General features: G+C 43.3%; 1 protein-coding gene across 1 annotated transcript in view; it reads left to right on the top strand.

The window, feature by feature from the left end:
• Positions 1–244: 244 nt before the first annotated feature.
• Positions 245–18,297, top strand: part of EEIG2 (EEIG family member 2) — a 58,355-nt gene continuing 40,302 nt past the window's right edge. The window contains exon 1 of the mRNA XM_090049308.1: positions 245–543. Coding sequence (XP_089905434.1) covers positions 386–543 — 158 coding nt within the window. The 5' untranslated portion in view covers positions 245–385. The remainder of the gene's footprint in view (positions 544–18,297) is intronic.

Genomic DNA, 18,297 nt, shown 5'->3' with positions numbered 1-18,297 from the left:
TTGCAGGCCGCAGGGGCGCGGGCGTCAGGGACCGAGGTGCGCAGGCTCTGTCCGCCCACCCAAACCGCCGGAGGAGCGCGGGCGCGGGAAGCCCTCGGGGTGCAGAGGGCCGCTCGCCGGCTGCCGGCGCCGCCTCCCTCTGGCCTCCCGCGGCGCCGCCTGTGCTGCCGGCAGGGCCCGCTGGGGGCAGCGGCGCGGCGGCGCAGCCCACGGGAGCCCGGCACCGCCCCTCCCCGCCCCGCCCGGGCGGCGCCCTGCGGCTGCGGGGTGCGGGGGAGCGCAGGCGGGGCGGTTTGAAAGGGAGGCGGCGGGTGCCATATAAACCACCGGGGCGGGCGGGAGGCGCCGTTAGGAGCCGGGCTGGGTCCCGCTCCGCCACCCCCCCATGGCCTTCATGATGATGATGGTGATGAAGAAGAAGAAGTTCAAGTTCCGCGTGGAGCTGGAGCTGGACGAGCTGTCCTCCGTGCCCTTCGTCAACGGCATCCTCTTCTGCAAGGTGCGCCTGCTGGACGGCGGCAGCTTCAGCGGGGAGTCGTCCCGGTACGTGCCCCCGGCGGTCCTCTCCCGCTCCCCCCGCATCGAGGGGCCCCCGCCGGCTTGTCCCCCCGGGGCTCCTCTCCGGGCTGCCCCCGGCGGGGTCCGCCAGCCCGGCCGCCCTTCCTGCGCGCAGCCCTGCCCCCGCGCCGCGCTCTCCTGTTGCGGGCGGCCCCGGCCCCTCCACGCCGCCCTGGCTGCGGCGGGTCCGAGAAGCGGGGCCCCTTCCCGGGCCGCTTTTCAGGTGCTGCCGGGCCCTTCCAGGCGTTGGCAGCAGCCTTCCCAGCATCTCTTACTTGCAGGGCTTGAATTACACCTAGACTCTTGGGGGCTGCAAAAAAAATTGGGCTGCCCTATCACAATGCCTAATAAAATCAGAGACACCCCCCCAAGTTATGATGGTCAGATCTTAGGGTGGGGGAGTCTTGCCTCTTGTCTCTCCCCTGAGCCCCCCTGTAATTTGAGCCCTGCCTTTCTGCTGGAGCCCAGTAGTCTCTGGGCTGCCCCAGCTTGGGAGAGGATCCAGAAAGACTTGACTAGGCTCTGCCTATACAGTAGAGCCATAATTTGTCCTCTGGTCTCTCCCACCGGTTTCTGGTGACTTAAAGAAACCAGCTGAATAAATGGGAGGGTGGTTGTACAGGTCTAAGGGCCTGGCCTCTTTTTGTTGGGTGGGGTGGGGAGGAAGATGTTCCTAAATTGACTTAAAAGGCTCCCAGTATTTGGTCCATCAGGTGAGTTTTTCATCTCCTTGAATTCTTACATACCAGCAAGAGGTGTTAAGAGTGAAAAATGGCAATCTTCTGCAGAAGTACTATTACAGAGAAAAAGGCAAGGAAATGAATGCCTCTGCCACACTGGTTAAAAACCCACTGTCATTCAAGAAATGCTAAGAAGCTAAAATAAAGACTGTGTGCGAATTAATTCTGACTTTTGTCTCTCTCTACTAGCACTAGGGTTTGAAGTGTATTTCCCGGACCACCACAATGACAAAAAATACAAGGCAAGGACTTCTGTTTGTTTGTTAATGTTTTTTATTGAACTAATTGTACAATTTGGGGGAGAGGTTAGACAGACTTTCAGGACATGGTGCCCTTCCTCACATTGTGCCAGAAAGCTTATCTAACACCTCTCCCAACTGTATAACTGGTCCAATAAATGATACCACAAAGAAAATCCTTGCCTCTTCAGTGTGTGAAATTCCTAATACAGTTATTTTATAGGAGTGGAACAGAAGTAGTTTGGCTATTGCATATTGTATTAATTCATTGCCAAGATAAATTTTGGTTTCTGGGGGGGTTTGGGGGTTTTTTCTCCCCTGTTTAATATGGGGGGGAAGCCCCTCCTTTTGGAATTAAGTACAAAGCGGGGTGGGGGGGCAAGCCACTGCTGCAGCCTCAGTCTAGCCCCTAATCCAGGTGAGGGCTGGAGACTGTACCTCCTATGCACCCCCTGCCTCCTCCCCTTCACTGCCCCCCTGCAGGTTTGGGTTCCCCGCTCTTTCTCCCCATCTTTCCTGTGTACCACTTCTGTACCCCCCCAGCATTGGCTCCATTTCCCCATGTCCTGCCTCCTGCCCCCTACTTACCTTTGCTCCAGCACCAGGAGGCTTCATCCCCACTCCAGCCTGAGGCATGGAGCATGGCCCAGCTTTGCAGCAGCAGTGCTGGCTCTCTGCCATTGCTATGGGACCAGGCTAGAGCTGTGTTCTGTGCCCCAAGCTGGAGTGGGGACAGGTAAGAGGGGCAGGTGGGGGACCAGAAGGTGTAGGGCAATGAAGAGGCAGAGGAGAAATAGAGGGGGGTGGGGAAGAGGGTTAGGCAGAGAAGTAGAGACTGTTGAGGAAGTGGGGCGAAAAGGCTGTGAGTGTGGGGGGGAAGGGGGGTATAGGCTGTGGGGGGAGAAAAGTGAAGGGGGAAGCAGAGGTTGGGGGAAAAGGGGGGGGGTTGGGAGCCCAAGGCGGGGGGCGGGGAGAACAGGTGGCAGGGGGCAAGCTGCTTGACTCCTACCACTACTGCTTGTACCCAAAACTGCTCTGCCTACTGCCCTCTTCCTTGCTAAGATGACTCTCCAATAATAAGATTCTGCGTAGAAAATTATTAAACTTTATACATTTTCTGTGTTATAGAGTCTAATTGGATTTGTGCAAGTACAGTGTACAGGGGCAAGATACGTTTTTACACCTCAATTAGTGTAAAGTAGTTATAACCAGAGAATGGCCCACTCTTAGTTTATGCGATCTGCATGGTGCTCTTTATGTCTTATTCCATTTGATGCTTTACTGCATTTTATCTTCATGTATATTGACCTTGGAGATTGCAATAAAATATTTAACATAAGTGCTCATAGAAAAATTGCTTTTTGTTTCCTGTACACATGCGAATCATTTACTTTACTGACAAATGACATTGCATTTGCTCTGGCAGGTGAACGGAAACAATTGTTGACACAGCTGGGTTCCTTCTGTCTTGAACTGAACCAGAAGGCAGGGTAGATTTGCACCTTGTAAAATTAAGCTGTGTGTGTGTGTGTGTGTGCATGCACGCACGCACACACAACAACATCATTTGGTTAGTCTGTAAGGTGAAAATCTACCCTGCCTTGTACCTGACTTGGATAACCGTCTCTGCTTTAAATGAACTGTCAGCTCACTTCTGCTTACAGAATCTTGATTTGCTGGTGATGATGCACAGGACAGATTATACCTTGGGCTATTTCCCCCCCCCCTCCAAAATGTGTTGACGTTGCCGTGTTGACTGTTACAAATTCTTATTTTTTGGCAGCCAGCCTTACTCCACAACTACTTGGGAGAGAATAAAGCACCCAGCCCTATTGTATTTGTCTTTGTGCCTTTCACAGTCACTTAATGTCATTACCACTTAATGAAAAACTTCCATATTTCTTGAGGACAGATAGAAATGAGTTTTAAAAATCCATTGCTATCAATTCCTTCATCATAATTGTTGTTAGCTAATGGATTCTACTGAATTTCCTGGCTTTGATTCTGTGAATGGAAGTAGTCAAGGAGGGTACCTGCCTCTAAATGGGATGTTGAATAATGCACTTTTACTCTGAAGCATGGATCCAGGATGGGTTTTGGGACCTGGCAGGAGGTGGGGGGGAGAAAAGAGACTTGAGGTTGTGGGGGTACAGTGCAATGTTTTCATTCTAGTTCTAACATGGTTCTGAATGGTTTTGCTTCATTAATAGGGTGGCATAATTTAGGTACTAACTTACTTTTGCTGTTGTTATATACATATTACTGCTACAGAGTAATTTTCTCTAGTTTTCATATATCATCCGGGTGACACCTTAATTTAAAGAAAATAGATCACAGTCAGGCAGATGCATGTAGTATATTGCTACAAACTTCATCCTTTCCTTCCCTCCTTACCTTCTTATGTGATGAGGAAGTGAGGCCCTGATCTTGAAAATACATGTACTTAATTTTGCATGTATACATGATATCCTATGTGTACACAGTCAGAAGTTTTTAGGTCCTGATTCTATGATGTGATGTAGACAGTTAACTCTTAATGAGCAATGTCAGTAGTATCTATAGTGGAGAGCAGGGATCTGCTGTCTTGCATTCCAAGATTGGAACCAAAAAAATGAACTACTTCAGTGTAGTGTACTTACAGTGCAAAAGCTGTACCCAGCAGTGAGTGTTATGGCAGAAGAGAGCAACTCTGTCCTGCAGCCCAGTTGAGAACTGTCCTGCAGTTTGTCACAGAATATTGCTGCACTTGTACAGGAAGGTATAGAATTCTTCTGCAGTGATCCTTCAATGCCAAATTAGAGAGTGTCACTCCTATTGTCTCTGGAATTAATTACTTGATTCCCAGGGGTGAGAGTTTAACAAATGCCCTCAATAAAAGGAAGGGCTTGACATGTAGCATGTGTAAAGAGACATTTTAAGTACACAGGTGAACAGTAGGACTTTGATATTATGCAGAGTTTAATTTCTTTCAGAGTTACCTTTGTTATATTAACTTTTGCTTCTAATGTGAGAAAACTAAAGTTACCCTTTATTTCACAGCTGGTAGGCATGTACTGAAAATAGTTAAATTTGTAGCACTTCAAGATATTTAGAGACGCCTGTACAATACTTAGGAATACAACCTCTTTTCCCAAAATATTGTGTAAGTTTGACAGAAATTGATCACATTGTCTCCTGAGCAGTCTTTTATTGTGTTTACCCGATGTTTGCTGACATTTTAGTTATTATAGGGAAATTAGGTGCTTGGCTGCCACTGACCTTGAATTAAAATCAGGTGCCTTACTGCTCTGTATCTTGGAAAATACACTTTTTCAAGAACAGTCTTGTTTTACAAAACTGTAAAACAATTTTACAGGTGACTAGCACTTCCTCCTCCAGATTTATTCTTCAAACAGATTTACAGAAAAAGTCAGTTTCCTAAAAATAGACATGTTTGACTGTCATAGGAAAATTGTGTGGGTATTATAAGTAGAACAGATCCAACTAGATTTATTTTCAGAAATTATCTTTCTAAATTGCATTATGGGGCTGATTTGAAGTCCTAATCTTGCAAGCAGTTTCATATGAAAGTAGGAAATACTTAAAGTAGAAGTTCAGGATATTGAAAAATATTTATTCAGCACAGTCATTTCTTTGTTGTGAAACAAATACATTGCTGAAGACTTGGCCTCTGTTTGCAGTGGCTTACAATGGAAGCCCAAAATGTTTTTCTAGCTGACACAGCTGTGATTTGACTAAAGTACTTGGGAGTTCTAGGACTAGATTGAAGAACAGCTTGTACAATGATTACAAGGAAGATCTGGTTTGCAAATAGAGGGAAATTATTTTTGTCATGCAGGCACCAGGATAACTTCTAATACTTTTAATTGTCTGGTACTTTTAAGATTTTCCTTTCTGAAGCTGTCCCTCTGGATATTTGTAAATACTTTTTTTATCAAGACTTTTACTAAAATACTTGCTGGTAAATATCTAAATCCAAGTGAGGAAATATGTAACATTAAAATACTCTACATTGTGCTTAAGAGTGAAGTGATAGATAGTCTTAATGCTTAAGCCTGGGAGAGGTCTTTCATTTAATATAAAAGAAGGATTTTGTTGCTAGTGTTTATTTTGGATTACTTCTGGAGTATAATACACTTTAGATTTTAATAAATTGTAAGCTTTCACTTGTAATTCCCCTTCCCTATACCATTTTTCATGGTTAAGATCTTTCATTCATCCAAACTTATATTACATATAGGTATTACACATCTACATAGGTATATCATACATGTAGATAATACATATAGATATTACTACAATTGTGATTTAACATGACACTCTACTTACAGTTGCAAAAGCTTGGAAATGCCAGCTTTAAGGTTGGCTATGGCAACTTTAATTTAGCCCCCTTATTATACATTCATATTTTGCATGTGTGTAAATTGTATAAGATTTTTTTTTTAAATGGCCAGTTTTAATTCTGACTTTTCTGCATGTTTGATTTTGTGCTTTTAACTATTTTTTGAACACAGTTTTTATTTCAGGCAGTGATGCAAATTCCTGTTAGAGTTTTGTTTCTGTGAGTTGAGGTTAATGCATCTTTGCAAAGGAAATAATATACAATGATTCTTATAAATGATCACCTCTACTACTAATATGAGGCTATATGTAAATATAACTTTCAGTAGTATTCAAGGAATCTGACTAGAGACTCTGGCTTACCAGCTGGTGAATTTGTGCTTTACACAGATCAGGTCAGGAGTGGAATTCATATTTCTAAATATCCTTCTTTCTCTCAATCTAACTTGATGGGATAGTTTATCCATCATCAGGATTTCCCACATTTTAACATAACACAGTTGCAGTGAGGGAAACAGGTTGTGATTTCCATCCAAATCGAAGCAAAAGCTAGCATAATCTAGCAACTAAAAACAAGGATATTAACTTTTCATTCTTCACAAAGTACACTTCCTATACTGTGACATTTGGTAGACAAACAATGGATCCCAAGGGATGATAGCAAATGCCACAATAGTCATTGCACATTTTCTTGCTCTGTTGGGAGTTTGTGCACAACAAAGTTTTGTCCCATCTTGGAACTGTAATTGTCTGCGAGGTGAAGGTAAAATCCTTAGGAGATCTTGGGTGCTAACATTTACATGCAGTATTTGCGTCCTTGCAAATTTGAGAGTCCTTGCCACACAACATAATGGGTACTAGAGTCTTCTGGAAAAAGACCAGAAGAATTTGTTTATGTTCAAAAGTGAAACATCTTTTCACCTCTTTCCACCCTCCACACCCCTCCCCTGCCCACCTCATTCTTGGAAATGGATTAGCTGTTTTGGCTGAAAATTTTCAAAAAGAGTCCTAGCCCAAGCCCAGGCACTCAGAAGTAACAATTTTGGCTGAAATTTCAAACTTGGCAAAGATTTCAATGACTGCAAACACAAGGTCTTATTATAGAGTATTAAGAACACCTAACAGGCAATGCTATCAACCTTCTCTATAGGGAAGGGGCAGACTGCCATTAGTATACACGCTTGGTGATCTCTTTCTCACCTTGAATAAAGATAACAGAATGGAAACTTTGACTGAAATCACCTTTGGTGTTGGGCTGCCTCACCTTGCTGTGGTCATGTGGTCTGTGTAATTGCATCTTTAGCACATGGATTATAAAAACAATAATATAGCAATTCATATTAGTACTTCAGGGAGGAGGATAAGGGTTTCAGTTTGAACTTTGTCTGAAGGTTCACTCGGTGCTTCCTGCAACAGATGTAAACTTAGAGATTTAAATATGCATGGTATGTTTACAAACCTGATACTTGAGGTGTCAGCACAAACCTGGAGTTCTTTTAGCTTACTGCAAATTTGTGTGTGGATGCCTACAAAGTCATATTGACAGAAGTCAACTCATACTGACAAAACTTTCTAGTATACAGCAGGCCTTTTTTACAGAACTGTCACCCAAGATGATGGAATTATTAAAATGCCAACTTTTCTAATTTTGAATTTGAGTGATAGTAGGTGCTCTGTTTTTTCAGAACATTTTTGTCTTTCATCAGATTCTAAGAATTGTTAGATCGATTGCTTTATTTTAAGTGAGACTGCAAGCCTTTGAATTCTTATAAATATAGGAGCACAGTACAGAAGTTCGATACATCTGTTAATCTAAATCAATCTCAGTTGTGTACCTCGCATCAGATCTTGCACCATTTTAGACCCATCTGTGCGCCAAATTCTGTATGGCTACAGGTTTAGGTAGATTTAAATTTACTTGGACCTGTGGTCACCAATCAGTGGATCGTGATGCACCAGTAGATCTCGGAGCCTCTTGGAGTCGATCCGAGGCTGGCGTGGGGGGCTGAGTGCCCGCATGTATGCATGCACCCCAGCCCAGCAGGTCTGTCCATGGTGGGTGGGAAGGAGCAGGGCTAGATTGAGGCCCCTGCAGTGAGGGACCATGCCACAGAGGCAGGAACAGGGGTAAATTGAATGGAGCCCTGGCTGAGTGGGACTCCTGCTGGGGAGGTGCCCCCCCCCCCCAAGTAATTTTTTCTCCCTCTGCCTCGATTTGCCCTCCTTCCCCCTTTCCCCAACCCTGACTTACCTGCTGGGTGGGGGAGGGGAGGAGTGGTGGCTGCACACAATAGATCTTGGGTTGCTTTTAAATGCCAAAGATGATCTACTTAAAAAGGTTGGAGACCCCTGACTTAGACTAAGATAATGTCTGTACATGCTCATAGTGTTTCACATACTTAGGTTGCTTAGTGAAATATGGTTTTAGCTCCAATACAAAGGGTAGAAGTAGACTTCCCTCTGTATGTCTAAAGTAAAATCTGTCATGTATTTCCTTCTAGGTTGGAACACTTCTTGTTTTTCTTTCATTGCCTCTTCTTAAACTAATAACTTCCTTTTTTGCTTTTTATTTTTCTCTGCTTCATTGGCTCTGTTTGCTGTTGCTTTGGCTTAATCATTATTTCCCCTGTTGGCACCAACAAATTTAGAGAGGAAAATTTTCCATGTGGAGGCATTGCTTATGCAGATTTCCATTGTGAAACAGCAAGTGCACCGATCTTTTTAAAACAAGACTGATGGAACTACCAAACTTACTGCTATAATCCTGCCCCATGGTTAATTTAACTGATGGTAATTAAATAAGACTACTTCAAAGATGCATTCAAATTAGTTTTTACTTCCCCTAAATTTACATATTATTTTTTCCTGTGCTTGTTTGTTTTGACTGGTATTTTTTTTCCTGCTTCTAAAAGACTAAATCAATGTGGTGGCATAACTGATGCTGAAACTTGAAGGAGGTGCAGCTTTGTATCTATGTAATTGCTCTTTCAGATCATCCAAAGCTCAAAGTAGTCTTGATCTGGAAATAAATAGAAAAGGATGAGAAACCTTCTTAATCAAAATAGAAAAGGGAACAGACTCTTGTTTATAAAGAAGATGGATTTTGGTGATGATATGTTAACATCTCTGCTAATCAGTATTTTACCTGAACTTGAAAGGATGCTTTCTGAACAAAGAAAGGGCTATGTTTGCTTGTTTTTACTTTCAACTTCATTTGAAATAATGAGCTGTTTTCTGTAGAAAACTTACTTTCTAACCACAGTAGGTACAAGAAGAAAGTATTTTTGAAGTTCCCTGGAAATAAAAGCTTCTCTCCTGGATGGGACCAGTTTTCTGGCATATTTAATACTAAAAAGCTTTTGGTTTTTTTTTTTTGTCATGTAGCCCCTTCCCAGTTGGCTGAAAGGAAAAAAACTGCCATGTCAGGCCTTTATCTGGAAATAGGTCATCAAGCCACAGTTCAGTGCAAATGCTACCTGCCCTGAGTTGTTACTTGCTGAATAATTAATTTCTTCCTTGAGTGGAGGAGGTGGGTAGATATTGTGTAGATCACCTCCAATAATTGTATTTTAAAAGAAAGCTGTCATTGATTTAAGTAGGGCTAAGAGTTCCCCGTCAACTGCTGATTGCTGGTGACAGAATTTAAAGGATTTAGAGCTTTTTTGGCATGTCTTCCTATAATCTGACTGATGCTAAAAATCTGAAGTAAAGTATATTTTTTGTTTTAGTAAGCAAAAAACTTAAATTATCTAACTACAAATTACATCATGCTTGTTGATCGCTGTTTCATGCTGTGAAATAAACTTCTTAAGCAATAATATCATTTCCTTCCTTGTCAAGAGGCTGTTACAACTTTCAAGCACCAGCTGTAGAGTCCTGTCTAGACATAGGGACAGGAAAGCGTCATACAAACAAATCATAGAAAATTAGGTTGGAAAGGACCTCGGGTCATCTAGTCCAATCTCAGCTCAAAGCAGGACCATCCCCAACTATATCATCCCAGCCAAGGCTTTGTCTAGCCTGCCTGGTCTTAAAAACCTCCAAGGAGGGAGATTGCACAACCTTTTTGGGTAACTTGCTGCCATATTTTACTACCCTCCTAGTGAGAAAGTGTTTTCTGATAACCAACCTAAACTTCCCTTGCTGCAACTTGAGACCATTGCTCAATGGTACTGTCATCTGCTGCCCCTGAGAACAGACTAGCTCCATCCCCTTTAGAACCACCCTTCAGGTAGCTGAAAGCTGCTGTTAAAGCCCCTCTCAGTCTTTTTTTTTCTCTAGACTTAAATAAGCCCAGTTCGTTTAGCCTCTCCTCAGAAGTCATGTGCAGCAGTCCCCTAACCATTTTTGTTGCCTTTCATTGCAGCAATTATGAGGTTGCTTGTTTTTCATCTAGCTCGGGCTTTAATACTTAACTTTCAAGAACTGAGGAATGGAGAGGCTGCTGCTGGTGTATTTTGAAGTGGGAAGACTTGAGAGAGAGGTGGTGTGATGCACAAGATTGAGGAGGATTTTAGACACAGTGGGGTCATCCTGGAAGATGGAGACTGAAAACTTAGCTTGAAGAATTGATGGGGAGTACCTAAAGGGTCCTGTGTGTGCATGTTTCTCCAGACACGGAGGTGTAACTAATTTAGACTGCTAAGCTCCTTGTGGGATGTCTACAACTTTGAATTAATTGGCAGAAGCTCTACAGAGCTGCAGCAGCCAGTTGTTCCAGGAAAGTGCATGAATTTATGAATTGCGTATTGTGCATCTAGGGGAAAAAATAACCCTCTCTCATGTGAGAAGATATGAAGTTCTTCTTTTATTCCTAGATACTGAACGGGTGAGTATCTTTGGGTTTTTAGTACAATGCATATGGAGCACAATATTTTCCTTGTTTCCAAACAGGTTGATAGGCTAGATTTTATAAGGATTGTTGCCACTCTAGCAGTGATTCTCAACCAAGGATTCTGATCCTTTCAGGGAGGATGCAGACTGCTGCATAACGTTAGCACTGGTTGGTGTGCCAACATGATTCACAAGATGAACCTAGAGATTTCAAATGAGAATCTGCAGTGTTAAAAACGTTCTGCCCCATTGTGGTTTTTCTTGAGCTTTTACAACAGAAAAACTGTTTTATTACCTTTCTGTAGTCAAAAAACAAACTAAGAGGTGGCATTTTGTTCATTTCTGTCCAGGGATATCTTGAGTCTAACAAGGTTGAGAACCACTGCATTGTACTGATAGAGCCAGCAGTTTGAGGTTTCTGCTTTTGCTAATACTTAACAGTTTATCATAGAAGAACACTATTCCAAGCAAATCGTACTGTGCTGTAAATGGCTTATACTTATTGTATGTAAGTATTTCATTACAGTGCTGCCCCTGTGAGTCTAGTCCAGTTGTGAGTGAATATAGGGTACAGGACAACAACAATTTTTGGTATAAAATTTTTAAACTTAGTAACAGGGCTGTCCCTATAAAAGTGTATGGCAATGCAAACAAGTGAATGCTTTCCCACAAAAAATAAAGCCAGATGTTTTTGAGGTTTGTTCAGTACAGCTATTTGTGGAATAACAAAGCCCTGTATTTATGAATTATTGGGGGGGTTGTTTTGTTTTTTGGCTTGAAAAAATTCTGTTTTTTGGAGAGGATGCCATCTTGTCTGCCTCTGAACCATGGAAGAAAATAATATGCATGTTGCTTTGAAAAAACAAAGTACCCTTTCATATAGTTGGTTCAGCATAAAAAACCCCGTAGTGGAAGTGTGTGTGTTCGTGGTTTTGTTATACTGTACATTTGGCTTGCATCTTTCTTTAACTAAGAAAATTCTTACATTTTAACTTAAGAACTTAAAATTCTTAAAGTTATTCATTTCAGAATGTTATTAAGAAAATGTATCCTTTACTGAAGCTTAGGGAGAAGATTACAATTTTTTTAAGGTTTCAGCAACTTGTTATTCTTAAGGGATGTATATGGTTTCTGTTTAAAAACACCCCAGAGTATTTGAAGATATTGAACATGGTATTGGTAGTTAAGGACAGCTGCAGCGTGTTTAATGAAAGGGGGCCTGTTTGTAGAAATCTTAAGAGTAGGGCTAGAACGGACCTCTAGAAATCATATAGTACAACCCTTGGCTAAGTAAGGATCATCCCTATTCAATCTAGCCCAAATCACTGTGTAACCTGTTACTGAAACTACATGAGCAACTGCCACACAGCCACAAAGCATATCGCCCTAATCTGCCATGGGTATATCAGGGGGAAAATGGTGAACAATGTCATGCTGCTGCAAGGATTGTTAAAATATGTTCAAGAGATGCAAGGAAGAGGACCATGTCCAAGACTACAGAGGAAGGGAAAACTTCTCAATAGCCTGTATTAATCTGGCTGTGGGGTAAGCATCTTCTTGACTTCAGAAGTGACTATTGGTCTGACCTGAGCAAGACCCTCTAGCCAGGAAGTTCCTGGCTTTAGTCCCAGCAGAAGCATTGGTACACCCCAGTCAGAATCCCCAGCCTTGGCTGCAGCCAACACCTAGGGCTTCTCACGAAGATGAAGGAAAACCCCTGACGCATGTAGCAACAGGAGGCGTGTATGTGTGCGCGTGCGTGTGTAGAGGGGAGGGGAGGGCAGTGTAAGTCCTTATCAGCCAAATGCAGCAACCACTAAACCCAGAAGCATGGGAAATACCCTTAGTTGAGCATAGGCATGGCTACTCTTAGATAAAAATCCCTGACAGCACTATCCAACCTCTTCTGAACACCTCCGAAGGAGGAGATTTCCCAGCTTCCCTAGGCACTCTTCTAACAGTACTTCATTTCTACTTTTTGGAATGCCATACCAAGGACTCTGGTTAATTTGAAAAAAGGTGCCTTTAATTCTGATCAGCTTTCCTGTCATTATTATACCTTTCTGAATTAGTTAGTATCTGAATTAGTTCTGGGCGTCGCACTTCAAGAGGGATGTGGACAGCATCGAGAGGGTCCAGAGGAGGGCCACTCACATGATCAGGGGAGAGCAGGGCAGGCCCTATGAGGAGAGGCTACGGGACCTGAACCTGTTCAGCCTCCAAAAGAAAAGGCTGAGGGGGGATCTAGTGGCCTGTTATAAACTAGTCAGGGGGGATCAGCAGGCATTGGGGGATGAACATCTTGGTGGGGTTGTTTGACCCCAGTATTGTTTCCTGCCATGGCAGGGGGTCAGACTAGATGATCTACTCGGGTCCCTTCCAACCCTAGAAACTATGAAGTGCCACTGGGCCTCCCCATCAGATAAGCTTATTGGAAAACTGAGGAAAGTGCAAACATTCAGCACAGGATAAGAACAAAGTTCACCCTTAAACCAAACAAATGGTTGGACACTCCTACTATGTATTTTTAAACAAAATGAGTACTGCCTTTACAGTATTTTAAACCTCTCATGTTTTAAATCCTTTTGTGGTTGCCTGTGAGGCAGACTTATTTTATGGTAAAGCAATCTTCAAAGAGCTAGTGACCTGCTCCATTATTGGAGCAAATAAATAACACTTGCTCCTACAGCCTGCCTTAAATCAGGAAACTACACCATTTCCAGCCATTTGAAACTAAAGCAAATCAATAAATTTTTAAAAAATTATCTTGAAAACAAACCTATATATATAGTCCAACCTACAAGGGTAAAAGCCCTCTGCCTCCTTACAAAAACGTCACTGCATACGAGATAAGCAGTGGCATGTCCCAAATAGTAAACAGCTTGGATATGTTGAGATACACTCTACTAAACTTTGTATATAGGGAAGCTTATATACAATCTGGAGTTTGACATGGCATTTAAACAAATACGTAGAAAAAATCCTTTAAATGTGTATCAGGTGGCAAGTACTACAGTTGTTTTGTTTTTATACTTTATATGAGAAGCAAAGCTTTTCCCCCCCCGTATTTTTAATGGACTAACTCTATAGTTGGGAGAGGTGTTGGGTAGGCGTATGCAAAGTGGGCCCTATTCACTTCAGAGTCAGCCCAAATCAGGGACAGTGATTTGATTCATTGATTCAGATCACTGTACTGGATTCGGTTCAGTCAAAACCAAATCTGAAGAATCGATGCTGATTTGGAGAAACAGCGATTTGGACATAGACACAGCTTTAAAAGTTTTTTCTACATCCCTTGAAGTAGCAGGTGTGGCTCACTATTGCTGCAGTGATGGGGCAGATGGAGCATCCCATAGGAGTATGGAGGGCTCTCCATGTGCTCAGCAGCAAACCTAGAAGCGGACTGGAAGTACATCTGGTTCACTTCCAAGTCTGCTGGGGAGCACGCGGGGGGCCCCCTATGCCCCCCTAGCTCAGTGATTTGGCTGTGCAGGAACCCTGGGTGTCCCCCCAGACCCAGGAGGCACCAGTCAGTGAGCTGGGGTAGGGGGTGTGTGGAGCGCCCCCCACAATGCATTCCCTGGCAGGCCTGGAAGTGGATCAGAAGTACTTCTGGTCCACTTCCAGGTCTGCTGCTGGAGCCCCCCTTGCTTCTGTGAGACACACCATGTGCCCTAGCATTGCAGCATTCATGAGCCCATGCTACGTAGAGATATATAGAAAAAGCATTTAAAGCTGTGTCTATGTCCAGATCTCCAAATATTTCCAAATCTCACTGAATTGATTCAGAGGGTTCCAATTCAATTCAGACAGATTCAGTTCGGATTCAGAGATTCAGCCACTGAATCAGGCTGAATCTCTGTTGAAGCGAATCAGGGACTGAAGCTTGCATAGCCTTACTGTTGGGCATCAGGTGCCCTTCCTCAAGTCCAGTATATCAATAATGTATTTACTTTAATCCAAAATAGGGGGGTTGGTTCCTCCCCCCCCCCATTTTAACACAGAGGGGAGGGAAGCCCCTTCTCCCTAATTGAGATATTGCGGCGGGGGGCAGGCAGCTGCTCTGGCTCTGAGATGGGGCTGGAGCTCCAGCTGCAGCTGGTGCTTGTACCCCTTACAGCTTGTGCCCCTTCCCCCCTACAGCCTCAGGCTCCCTGCCCACCTGCTGCATCTTACTCTTCCTTTCATCTATTTTTCACCTGCCCTGCCCCTGGCAGGCTCTGTGCTTCAAGCTGGAGGTGAAACTAGAGCAATGGTAAGTGATGGGGAGGGGAAGGAAGGGCTGCAGCTGTTGGTGATGGCGTGGGAGGGAGATAGCTACAGGGGGACAAGTCATGGAGGCAGACAGGAAGCAGGGGGCAAGGTGTAGGGTAGCAAGTGGCAGGGGTCAAGCTGCTTAAGCCCCCCATTGCCTGCCCATCTACTGCCTCCCCACTACCTGCCACTTTACTGGCCCCTGTGACTGCTTTCCCTGCTACAGTGGTGGAGAGGTGGTGAAATTAAGACAACCCTCCAATAATTAGATTGTGTATGTTGAAAAGTTTAACAATTGTATACATTTTCCATGTATAGAATCTAATTATTGGATGGGTCATTGCATTCAGGGTAATTGTGGATTCAGGTAAATATGGTGTATAAGCATTCATATTACAGAAGTTATACTACTTTAGCTCTTAGTATGTGCAGAGCAGTTCAAAAACATGCGTTTTCAGGCCCCCTGAGGAGGAGCACCTTGTTCTGAAAAGTGTATCCACCAGTTCTCCCAGATATATAGTTGATCTAATAAAATATATTACAGAAACGGCTTGCCTCTTGCCATTTGTTGGACCATCACAGCTACAACACTCCAGCCATGCTTTCTCTATCATTATTTTCTCTTCTGCTTCATTCTAATGTCTAGTGACTCAATATATTTTTAATTTATGTTATTAGGAAGCAATATAAGGAAGTGCAGAGCCCCAAGCCCAATGAAGCCTGTCTGCTTCAGTGAGTTTCTGTGCCAATATGGAAGTCTACCTGCCAAGATTCACTTGCAGGATCCAGCACTTGCTCACATATTTCAACACTTCAGAACTCGGTGAAAATTGTACACTATGTTTTACAAAAGAGGATGCTAGGGAGAAATACCAGGGAAAGTTATTCTGATCTATGGGACATTTTACAGTTTTGAAGTAAGGTGCTTGGTGGAAGAGTAAATGTACCTGGGAAGGAGAACAATATTGCAGTTTACAACATAGTTCCTATAGGAACTAATGTCATCACTTTGAGTCATATATGGGGTAGACCAGACCTACATTTATACAAAATGATGAATCTTTATTTCTGCGGTACTACTCACTTTGAGCATCCTAAATTCCCACTCTAATGCTTTTACAAGGTATTAAAAGAAAAAAGCATTTGCCCTCCTTTCTTCTCCCCGCCCCCCCCCCCATCCCCCCACTTCCACCTGTCAGAACCAAAATCTATGAGAAGTGCTGGCTAACGCTGAGTTAAGCATAACATGTATGGGCATGTCAATGGAAAAACCCCAAAAGACCAGTACGCATGCCTGGAGCATGCCCCATGCTTGACCTCTATGTAAATTTGAAGTGAGGTAATCTGAATTGACACCATGCACGTGCCCAGTCTTGTTCCAGCATGATGTAAGTTAGCTAGAAACTTCCATAGGGGAAGCCGTGTAATTGGCCACTCGAAACATATTTAAGGCTAGGGAGTTTCCGCCCGTAGCAGAGACTAGACCAGTCGGAGATCAGACCAGACCTGAGCGGAGACTGACACATCAGAGGCCGCCTCAGGAGAGTCACAGGGCCCTGGTTCGCCTGAACGCAGAGCTCCACTGGTCTCCCCGCCACCGTCAAGTCCCGGTGTAACCCTTCCTAAAAACGCTCTTCTTCGTCTTGGTTATTCAGTTACTCGATTGATTGCTCATTCGTTCCCGTTACTCATTTCACGTCTTTGTTCCGGTTACTTGCTTCACGTTCCAGTTAACTCGTTCCACGTTTTCAGCCACTGGTTTCACGTCTTCGGTTACCTCATTCGTCTACATTCTGGTTAACTCATTTTCATCACCATTACCAATCGGCCTTGTTCATCGTTTACCGTCTCACATTTCCCATTCTCGATTGATTGTAACCAAGCTGAACAGACCTATGCTACAATACCATCAGTGGCGTAAGTAAGACAACAATAAAAGTTACCTTTTGAAACCGCACGCGTCCCACCCGCTCTGACTCCTCGCTGCTAATCCCACCTGTTGGATCCGTGCTCGGCCCCACTGTGACACCGGGGCTCTCGGCTCCGACACCACCCTGCTTTTTGGCATGGAGTGAGTAAGGAAGTTCTTCTGTCAGGAGTATGCTTACTTAAGCAAAAGACCTGCTGGTGTTAGTTCTTGGTTTTAGTGCAATCTCAGATCTCTTTCTTTTTAGACTTATTAAAAATAGTATTCTGAAGAAAACAACCACAGGGTAGGATATTATATTGTTGTTTAGACTCAGTGTATGAAGAAGTAACCATTTATTTTAACTCTTTGTACAGAAATTCATTCAATGAATTTCTTGTCCTCCTCTCAGTAATACTGCCTTTGGGGAGAGAGTTTGTATGGTAAGCAAGCAAATTGGGGTGCATCATAAGCAGGGAACTTTTTTATTTATTTATCTTTCAGATACTGTGCTCTAATGCTGCCAAGATGGCTTGAACTTGTTTCTGACCCCAATAGGCAGAAGAGACCGAGTCCAGTGTTAACCCTCTCGCATCTAATTTATTGGCTAAGCACTCTGGCACATGCCTGAAGGAACAGTTGAGCTGGCTCACAGCAAGAGAGCTGTTGTTTGTGTAATCTGCATGTGTTGCAATAGTGTCACATATATTGGCATCCTTGTGTTGAAAAACGGCAGTGGGGGCACTTCAGTTAAAGCACCTCTGACTCCATTTTTTTCAGTGCAGGAATGCTGAGTCATGTAATGCTCTGGGCACTTTTTTAATTAGATGGGTTCTTGGACCCGGTTTTATTAAAGCACCTCCCCTGTCCCTGCCTTCTAGAGCATGTGTATAAACACCTGTTGTCCTGGGCTTTGACTCGTATCAAAACAGGCACATGGTGGTCATTTGCACACACAGTTTGAATGGCAATTAACTCAAATTGGTTCCACTTGTCCAGTGGGGTAGGAAGGATTTTCTCAGTACTACAGAGGTACTTGAAGTGGGACAGTGGACTCGTCTATCTGTGGGATCCTGGCATAAAAGGCTTTGTCCCCAGATCAAAGTCTGTTTTTAGCCTGTTTATATGAGGCATTACTCTGCCACACACTTAACCAGGAGTCTGGAAAGAATTTTCTTTCCTATATTCTGCCCTTCAAAAATAAGGTGTCTTCTTTGGGAGCATGTTATGCATAAGAAAATAGTGTAGCTGATGAGTAGTGTGACATGCTTTTTTTTCTTTTAAACATACCTGGTAAAATGAGATGGAAGATGGCATTGGAGTGCAATTTGGGTTTTTTTTTTAAATATTATATATTTTATAACATAATAAGTATTTATTTCTATCTCTCAATATTTAACTATTCTGTGATTTTTGGCTTGGGCTA

This window comes from Crocodylus siamensis, chromosome 5 (assembly GCF_052110815.1).
Source record: "Crocodylus siamensis isolate JL-2025a chromosome 5, ASM5211081v1, whole genome shotgun sequence".
Taxonomy (NCBI): Eukaryota; Metazoa; Chordata; order Crocodylia; family Crocodylidae; genus Crocodylus; species Crocodylus siamensis.
This window is presented reverse-complemented; position numbering and strand designations above follow the sequence as displayed.